Source organism: Merops nubicus, unplaced genomic scaffold, assembly GCF_000691845.1.
Source record: "Merops nubicus isolate BGI_N331 unplaced genomic scaffold, ASM69184v1 scaffold10260, whole genome shotgun sequence".
Lineage (NCBI taxonomy): Eukaryota > Metazoa > Chordata > Aves > Coraciiformes > Meropidae > Merops > Merops nubicus.
In genome coordinates this window covers 129,570-139,918 of record NW_008584812.1, presented here as the reverse complement: position 1 = coordinate 139,918, position 10,349 = coordinate 129,570, and the positions used below count along the sequence as shown (strand labels likewise).

At 42.3% G+C, this 10,349-nt stretch overlaps 1 protein-coding gene across 1 annotated transcript; it reads left to right on the top strand.

The window, feature by feature from the left end:
* Positions 1 to 496: 496 nt before the first annotated feature.
* Positions 497 to 6,909, top strand: LOC103777875 (anthrax toxin receptor 2-like; the record flags this gene model as incomplete). Its single annotated transcript, XM_008945441.1, has 4 exons — positions 497 to 538; positions 1,583 to 1,675; positions 5,483 to 5,650; positions 6,829 to 6,909. Coding segments are annotated over 4 exons (384 nt in total), but the record flags the coding sequence as incomplete, so codon positions are not given.
* Between the last annotated feature and the right edge of the window lie 3,440 nt (positions 6,910 to 10,349).

Here is a 10,349-nt window from a genome sequence, read left to right as displayed (position 1 = left end):
GTGAGATTTTTGGAAAAGATCTGGATGTCTAGATGTGAAGCCTGAGCTACTAGAAGACATTTCATGCATGTCATGGGGCCAGAAATTATCCAGCAGCATGGCATAAGGAAGCAGGCATCTTGGCGCAAGATTATGCAAGACCTCACATAGACCCTGGGATGCTTTTCTTCCCAGGCTTGCTAATTAACTCCATAGGGTTTCATCACTGGCTATTACTTAGAATGACTGAGTCTTATCCGGTCAGGAAGCAAAGTGGCAGACGCGTCTGCCCAAAGAGTGTCTGCCAGTCAATTGATGTTATTTTCTGTTAGACGGATGGTGTTAATTTCCAGAAGGCCTTGATAATCGATACCCAAGGGACTTGGCATCAGTGGTTGTCAGTTTGCAAGCAGATGTGGGGGACTCAGATGCAAACAGTTCACTTTTAACATTTTCTGTTGGCTTTTGGATGCTGCCAGTGCAATTCCTTATGCTTTTATATGCTTTCCTCTTTCAGGTCATCAAAGATCCCCCTCCACCTCCACCAGCTCCAAAAGAGGTATGGTACAACAGTGCTCCACTCATCACACACTTACACAATACTACTCCTCTGTGCTTTCCTGTGTTCTGTGAATCCGGCTCTTTGTCCTAGTGGCCCCATGAAAGAAGAAAGAACTGCCCCGTGGGAAGCCTTAAGCTTAGAGCAGGATGGCCCAAGTCCAAATCACTGTTCTGTCTCAGTCAGCTCAGTGTAGTGGTAATTAAGCCCAAATCCGCAAAAATATTTAGGGGTTTTATCCCAAGACAGTTGAACATTATTTTTCCCATTCTGTAGCAAAAGCAGAAGGACCGAGTAGCTCTTGTTTAATAGTCTAAAGATCCGTGTTTGACTTCAACAGCATTTTCCACAGCTTTGCATTCCAGACTCCAAAGAACTGTTACAAGAGGATTTTTTTCCCTCTTATGGGCAATAACACACTAGAGGATCTGCTACCATCTTCTGTATTTTTGCTCCTCAGTCCTGATTTAACCCATTGCTGGAGCACTGTACTTCGTGGAGTTGGACACTTAAGTCTAGGATAAGGCACTCTGTTGAGATGTGGCAGCTGAGAGCGGGTCTGACAAAGGCTGGCTTCGAAACTGCGATCAGCCACATAACATTCACCTGCAGATCTGCTGAGCACTGGCTGCTGAATCCAAATGAGTAGGGTTGGTGATCTGGCTCTTCGAAGGCATTACACTTTGTGTAGAAGAAGCCATTGCAAATCCTGTTCTTTCTGTGCGTTTGCTTATTTTTAGCAGTGGAAAGGACAAGGATGAGGCAAATGAATGACTGCCAGTACAATACGCAGCTAGAATCCCCCTTTGGACTTCGCTTTTGGTCGCCAACGATGCTTTTCCCACACAAAACATCAAAAATATTTCCAAACGTGACCAGATTTTGTTTGGAAATAGGTGGACACTTGGGGAGCCTAAATATCTGATCCTTCACACTTAACATGGGAAAACTTACTCTCTGTGAACTCTACTGAAATATACTAAAAAGACACTTGGCAGGGGGAAGTATCTTTCTGAAGTAAATGTTATTTCAATTTATGGACAGGAAGAAGAAGAGCCTTTGCCTACCAAGAAATGGCCCACGGTGGATGCTTCCTACTATGGTGGACGAGGAGTTGGAGGAATTAAAAGGATGGAGGTTGGTACAATATGGAGAGGCCAGTTCGCTAAAACACTAACTCTCTGAGGCTGCAAATGGTGGAAACAAAGACTTCTAAAGCATGCTGAAAATACAAGGGTGTAATGTGTGCTTCCTTCTTGGTGACATAAGCCTTGTAAAATTTTCTACCATATCGAACAATTTTGACCTTCTCTATGAAAGAACAGCTTTCAGTAGTTCCATTTGACTGGAACTTTAAATGAAGACATGCTCTTTCCTTCAAGCTAATGAGAGAGTTAGAGCCTTTTCTGAATGTTTTGGAAGAAATTACAGTGAAACATAAGTCCTCCAAGTGTAGGCCAGCCAAACACATTGACAATGGTGATGCTAAGGAGAGGCTTGATCCCAAAGGAACTCTTAGCAACAACAGTGCCTGTCTTTGAAGAGACATGATAGCATCATGTTAATTAAAACAGAATGAAAAATGTGCATCCTTATGGGCACGTCCTTATGTCACATTTTGTAGTCAAGTCAGCCTTTATGGAATTTGTAAAGCAGTTTTCTGCAGTTTTTAACTTCAATCTAGGAAACTCTCTGTCTGAAATTCCCACTCGGGCTGCACTGATGTACATCTTGATGTAACTTTGAAAGTACTTGCCTAAGAGTTCAGCTTTGCTTGAGTTCTTTTTAAAATGTGGCAGAAGAATGTGCAAGTTTAAAGCTGTGTTGCTTATATGTGTTTCATTCAGCAGTTTAAAATGGCTAATTTAGAAGAGCTTCAGATTTTATAAAAAGAAAAGTTGGCACAGGACTTTTCAGCGGCAAACTAGAGAACGCTTTCCAACTTAAAGTTTTACGAGCCTGGATTTCTAAGGGGAGCCATAATGAGCCTCCAGGAGTTCCAGGAGGGGTTCCAGGGTTTGTGTCACTACAGTTTGTAAATGGGATCTTAAACAATAAAACAGAAAACCGATAGGTATCTCATCAATGCAGGTAATATCATTAAATATTACCTAAATGCATGTTCATCACCATGAAAAAATACCATACTTCCTCTTTAAAAAGGAAAGCAGAAAGTAATGATTAGGTTAGGAATCCTTTCTATCTGTGCCTATGAATTTTGTGCAGGACCAAGGGCTAAAGATGTAAATCAGCTGAAATTGCTGACAGCACAATCGTGGGCTCTTGAAAGGCCCCTCATTCTGTGAAGCTGTGTCTCTGTCCTTCTCTGGGACCTGAGAGTACTAACACATTTCAGGTTTGGGTGCCACATCGTAAATGCCTCAGCATTTGAATATGGAGCTTTACCTCTATCCTGTAGACTCTCTAACAGTGGGGCTGGGGGAAATCTTGGTTTAACAGCCCATCCCCAGCTTGGACAGAGCTGTATCTGACCTCGTAACTCTCACTGTCTTGTTGCCTGTTTGGTGAATCAGGGCAGACCAAGTGAGGAAATGGGAGAGAAAACAAGAACAGTCTAATTGAGATGACGATCAGTGGGTCAAATGGAGATTATTCCTTACCTGCCAGTTAAATGTGGTTTCTGTCCTATGGCCAGTGAAAAACTTGCTGGACTAGCCATTATATGTCTTCCCCGTTTTCAGTTCATGTGGTAATGTGGCTATTTTTTATTCCTTCTCTGTGCTCCTTTCTTCTACCGTTCTTCTGGTGGCTTGATTCTTCCAGCAGCTTCCTTACATAGAAAAAAAGAGAGAATGAACCAGGCAATTTCTGCTTACTGCTCCTGTACTAAAACAGTTACACACTGACTCCTGCCTTCTCCACTAGCTTCTCCCCAGTCTGGGATAATCCGGCCAGTGTTGTTCACTCTTCCCAGAGCTGTTTTTCAGTATTGCTTTCAAGTTTTATGATGTCATTTCTAGACCCCACCCATTACAGGCACTACCTTTTTATGTCCAAGTTGTGTTGTTAGACTTCACAAATTCTAGTTTCTTTGGGATGAGGTTGCTTTTATCTGAAGGAGAAAGTAATTTTGTCACTAAAGAATCCACCATCTATCTCTAAATAGTTTTAACAGTGTTTAAAATACATTTTAACAACCTCATAAAAAGCACCGTAAAAGTACCATTGATCACAGTGAAAGATACAGATGCATATTAATGACTCAGCAGGGCCTACTTGGACATGAAAACCCATTCTAATATTGCAGAGAGGATTCCCCAGTGAGAAAAAGAAATGACTAAGCAATCCAAACAGTAAAGTCCAAAATAACAGTAAGGATCAAAACACTCCCTCCGCACAGAAAGGATGGTCTGTATTTTACCGCTGTGAGTTACAGTATTACAGACCAAATAAGGCTCTATTTGCCGCTCTCGTTCCCTACATTGAGGTAACAGCGGTAAAAAACACTTGGTGGTGGTGATAAAATGACAAGATTTCCCTCCAAAATATTTCTTTTTTCTGAAGGGGCCCAGTCCCTGGCTTGCCTACATTATTTTCCTTACTGTCCATATCAGCACATTCTGTGTATGGTGCTGACAAGGATGAAGAAGTTGGGCGGCTTCCTTTTCTTATGGCACAGTTGTGCTGGCACATGACAGAGCAACCCTAGTAAGACCTGGCACAGTCTTCTCCCTCTCTCTGGGTAGCAGAGGGAAGATCAGGGGTATGTTGTCTTCCTGGTGAGCAAAATGATTTTGTGCCCCTTTGAAGCGGGAGAGTTGTTGTGTCCTGCACTTTTCCTGCTTACTTTTCAGGTGCCTGAAGTGGCAGGTAGCAAGACAGGACTGACATCCACTTTCCAAGCAGTGTGCAATGAGGCTCTTAATTCTTTCCCTCTGGGAAATTTTTCTTACTTGAATTCTCAAGCCTGGCATCTTTAGTTAGGAGGTCCCTGAAAAAAATAACTGTGCTGGTGGAGTCCCACAGTAATGGTAAGCTGTTTTCCGGTAACGGTTCAACGACTCAACAGCGTGTCACATTTACCCAAGATGTAATATCACAATTTTACTTCCTGGTGTATCAGCACCTCATACAGGCTAGACTGTAGCAGATTCATGATCTAGAAAGCTTTCCACTGAAAATAATCCAGGCCAGCTTTAAGAACTTTGAAACTTCAGCCATAGCTTTTAGTTCAATTAACAGGCTTGTCTAGGTTTGTTTCTTTGTACAACACAGAAAACATTGTTGCTCAAATTGATGCACAGTGTTTCCAATTACAAGATAAAATAAGATTACTGTAGCAAAACAGATCATCTCTCTTAGAGGAAAGTTTTTTCCCTGTATTTTCTCTTTAGATCAGAGTAAGTGCAGCCTTTTGTGGAACTGGAAATAGATGCCTGTCTCACCAACATCAATAGTCCAGGTTTCCTTTCTCTTTGAACCCTTTTTATATATGTTATATACTTGTAGCAGTGATAAAATATATACTGCTATGTGTTTTATACTTACTTACCATGCAGCTTAGACTGCTTCATCTGTGTTTTCTTCAGTATGTATCTTCTTGCAGAACTCCCTGAAAACCTGAGCAATTTCAAGAAGCTTCTGCTAAACCTTGCTCAAGTATTGCCTTCTCGACAAACGTGATGTGTTAGGAGATAAAGGGTAACAAAAATCTAAGCTTTCATCGGTGCCAGATTAAGGTCTGATATTTTAGGATAAATCAGAACTGGAAGTGGTATTTTTACCTCATTAATTAGAGAAGATTTCCCATATTTCTTGTCTCCTATACAGCCTGTATGATGCATGGTAACATTTTCTTGCAGTATTTCAGTTTGCATAGAAATTCTTCCAAATTTAAACTTTTTCAGCTACTTCTGTTATTTGTAGCATTTTCCTTGACCTTTGCATACAGTGCATTTATATCTGAACTCTGGCTTTACTTAGGTTCGCTGGGGTGATAAAGGATCCACAGAAGAAGGGGCTAGATTAGAAAAGGCAAAAAATGCTGTGGTGAAACTCCCAGAAGAACCAGAAGAACCTTTTCATCCTAAACCACCTAAACCAAAGCCTACCTCACCAGCCATTCAGGAGAAGTGGTATACGCCAATTAAGGTAATCTTTATAGTCTTCTGTATAGTGTAATTTGTACTAAAGGATGTATTTTGTCTGCCTTTCCAGGCTCATGCATGCATTATTTTTCAGTTATTCCCATTCAAGTGTAATGTACTATTCTCAAAGGGAACACCTACTCAGGATGAGTAACAAGAGCAGTTTTTAGCGCTAAATACAGTACTTCATCATTACTGTTACATTCTGAGATCCTTCCCCAAAAAAGGGACATACTGTACAGTAAGAGACTGAAGTCCAACAGGTCTTTACTGGTATTTGGTCTCTCTCAATATATATCTAATTAAGCCTAAAGCTAGACAATTTGTGGCTGTTACATACTTGTTACCAAGCAAGAAAAGCATAAATCATATAGAACAATATAAAGCAAAAACTCTGACAAACAAGTCAAAAATAATAAATGGCAGAAGATAGACATTTTCCTTTGTAGATGCCATGAGTCACTTGCAAACCTGTAATAAGCTCCTCTTAAAAACTGAAGATGGGTCCATAAACACCTTGCTTTCAATGTGTAAAAGCAGAGAATACACAGTTTTAGATGGGAGTATGGATACATCTTTTGTGTCTTCACAACTCCTCCCAAGTCCCTTCTAGCCACCAGAAAGTCCTGAAGATGTGTTGTCCACACACACACATGCAAGCTCTGCAGCCTGTCCATGTGGTGCGGGATGCTTCTGACAAGCACCAGAGCTGCTCTGCAGAGGCAGCCCGAGCACTTGTGGTGAACCCACCCACTGCAGTCAGAGCCTGCGGGACCGCCTGTGCAGCACCCAGGTTCACAGAGAACCACAACCTGGCTGTGTACATGCTGTAACAACTAAAGCATTGTGTGGGAGAAGTCCTGGATGGACACGGTGCAATTCAACCCAAAATAGTAGCGAAAAAATATACAACTTGTAGATCACTCAGAAGTAACCGCAGGTTTGGTCCCAGCCCCTGTGCTCCCAGGGAAAGCGAGTACAGCACTTAGCATTCACTGTCAGCCAATAGCAGCACCACAGCCCTAGGAGGTCATGATGCAGCCCAAGTCTCTACCTGGCCTACCCAGCTGGGAGGAGCTGTTGATCTCTCCATGGATCTCCTTGGGCAGTAACTTAGCAAGGTTGGTGTGCACTTTGTTGACTGATTTTATTGTACTGAAAGTCTCTGCTCCGTTGCTGCAGGGTCGGCTCGATGCGCTGTGGGCACTGCTACGAAGACAGTACGACAGAGTCTCTTTGATGCGACCACAGCAAGGAGATGAGGTTTGTGCATGGCAAGTGTATCTGTGTCGGTGGGCAAAAGAGAGGCATGTTACAGCTAGGCTTTAGCAGCTGATGAATGCTGGTAGTTCTGTGACGTTAATGAAAGAAAGCACTGCAGCCAGAAGAGTGGCACAACAGGAAAAAATAACACCTTAGGAACTAACTAAGGACATTGAAAGATGCACTTTGGAAGCACTTTTACGGTAAACAGCAGCCACACAGTTGTTTTGTTTTGTCCTCCTTGTTTTGCTGTTTAAGAACTTGGTAGTTCCCATTGGTAGAAGAATTCACTGCTGAATTCAAGTCCTTGAAATTTAGGCATGAAGTATCAAAGCAGGGCAAGCTTTTTCTTTCTTCTCTCTCCTCTCCCACCTCTGCCACATTGCCAGATAATGCCGAGGGTGGCCCAGTTTGAGGTCTGCACGCAGTTGAGCCGAGAAGCTTTGATTTGGGCTGGAAGTCCTTAGAGTCATAAATTTTTCAGCTTGCAATCCGTGAGGTTAGGGAAGCTTGTACAGGTGTGAGCTAGCAGGTTGTCGCTGACATCTGTTTAGAGGGAGGCCCAGGTCCTCAGCAGCCTGCAGCGAGGCTACAGGATTGTCAGCAGGTGTAGTCGAGAGTGGCAGAACAGTTTTGGTCTCACATTTGCTGCCTGGAGGCTGAAACACGAAAGGTGGAGTGGGGGTGGACACAGCTGCGCTCCCAAACATGCCTCGGGCACAAATAAAGAGATCTAATATAGTTTGACTCTGTTGTGGTGGGGAGATGAGGACAGAGAGCCACTTCAGAGACAACTTAATGCTGCAACATCTGCCGCCAAGTTTCCAGGGAGTGACAGGGGACAGCAGGTACAGATCGAAGTCCCCACACAAACAGCCTCCATTAAGCCATTAACTCTTTTGAAGGGCTCCCATCAAACATAGCAGAGTCCGCAGCAGGAGGTTTTATTTTCAAAGCCATGTTTTGTTTTCTGTGCTAACAAGACTATTTATAAATGATGCATTACCCTGTGCTCATACTCCTATTTATACTTTCTTTCCTTTTTTTAATTAAAGGGGGGGAGAAGAGTGAACTGCAGTAGTTTTGAGGTATTTTGATAAACCAGTTAACTGTCTGAAGGTTTTAACTGAGGTTCTGGCACCACCAGTCCACGGCATGATGCTGGGCTAGGAAGCAGAGCTGGCTGTGTGCACCGTTATGGTGGCACCACAGAGGAGTGCCCACTCTTGTTTCTGCTTGGAACACCTCTGCCAGGGCTTTCCTTACTGCACCAGAACACAACCTGGCATGGGCTCGCGGTGCCAGTGATAGGGTCCAGTCCTTTTCTCTAAATCCCTCTGTTTTCTCATTTGTAGTTTGGTACCTAAAGGTAATCATCAGGGTTTTTTAAATTCTTTATATGACCTTGCCATTTGATAATGGCTGAGACTCTCATGCTATGTACATTCACACACACAGATGTCTTTTAAGTGCACAAATAGCCTACGGCACTTGTGTTTAAGATTTTGCTCTATCAGGATGCACATGCAACTGGTAAAAGGAAAAAAAATCTATAGCAAATTGTAAAAGAGTTTCTATAGCAGAAATACAGAACAGATTCAGCTTTTTTAATGCTACAAAACAGCCTAATAAAAAGGAAGAAGTTTTTACTTGTCTTTAATTATAAGCCTATTAGCATTTACCTGCTTTAAAGACTCTTTCATAGGAGGGGCTGCAGCCTTAAGACAAACATGCTTAAAATAATACTACTTTGTAAACATCTCTATGTTATACAAAATAACTGATAGTGAGCGATAGCCAAGAAATAAGCTCAATTATGAATCATGAGCTTAGTAAAATTTTCTTGTGCTGAACACTCAGAGGAATATTCTGTGATTAAAAGATCTAGATAGTAGAGGACACTCATCGTAAATGGGTATCACAGCTTCACTTGGTTAAAGCTGGTCTGCAGTCTGCCTCTCAGGTGCCCATCGCAGCGAGAGTGGTTATCTTAGCAGTTGGGTTTGCTAGCTGTCAATCAGTGTAAGGAGCAGTCATCATCTTTAGTAAAAGACAATGTTGTTCTGGTGTTAGGAGAAACAAGGAGAACTTCCCACCTACGTAGGCAGTTACTTTTGGCACTCCCTCCCTTTGTGCAGATGAGTGCTGTTGCTCTTTTTAAAACAAGCATTCAGCATTCATTAGTGTGAGTATCAACACTTGTGGGAAAGAAACAGCAGAAAGAAATAAATCTACTTGTCAGTTTTAAGGTGATGATGTTTTAACTGGTTAGACCAGTACTCCCACAGAAGACAATGGAGAGAACAGCTCCGACGGACCGTTCGTGGGGTGGCCTGCTGCTGCACAGCAGCGGGCTGCATGGCTTTCATCAGCCTTCTGGAAGAGTTAGTAACTCTTTGTTTCACTGGGCATGATTCAAGAGGGAAAAAACAAATTTGTTTTCTTAATTCCTCAAAGCCTCTTTTTTAGGGAGTGAGAGAGTGGACTGCAGTAAGACCAGTTAGATGTAATCACTACCTGGCTTCCAGTGAAGAGAGGGCAGTATGTATGGAACCAAACCCAGTCATAAAACACAGCTCCCAGCTTGGGCCCAGCCCGTATGCTGCTTTTGTTAATGCTGAGTGTCTCATCAGTCCAGCTTATGGAGAGACCGGCCACTGTCTAGAAGCAGCCAGAAGAAAGCTGACAGGTTCATTTGGTTGCTGCTCTCCGGAAGAGGCGTGACAGCTTCAACTGTCTTGTGTGTCCAGATTTGTGAAGTAGTCCTATGCTCCTAACCAGATTAGTTCCTTTTCCATTAACTGCTGAAAGTAGGGCAGCTGTCTGAGCGGCTGGTTGTAAATTCGATAATGTCTGCTGTGTTAATCTGTAGGCTTTTCAGATGAAGAAGGCAGCAGATAACAGGATTAAAGTTTCACGACCCAGGATTTTCACAGCCTGAGACGCAGGCATAGAGGGATAGAGAATGACTTCTGTCGTTAATCTTAATTGATTGCCAAGAGGTTTTAATCTGGGTTATTAATTAGGAGGGTCCCTAACACACTGTCTACATATCAACGTCAGATGCTCTTTTGGGACTTTTGGGACATATGGCCTATCTTATATTTACATTCACACAATTTACAAATACATACATTTCTGTATGAAGAGATTATTATATTTATATATGTACGCAAATAGCTGTAGAGGCATTTGCATGCACAGAGGCATTGCATGCTCTTTGGCAAAATGTGATGAAAATGAAAAAAAACCCCACTTTACACAAAGGTTAAATTTCCACATGGTAAACATGTATACCTCTATTTCTATTGATAGGTATATTAATCCATTCTGATTATAGGTGCCATTTATCTAAATTATGTGTCAAATGGAAACCTCTGATTGACATATTGAAGTTGTGTTTAAGTAGGGTGCAGCACATGTCTCTGTGTGCCTCCATC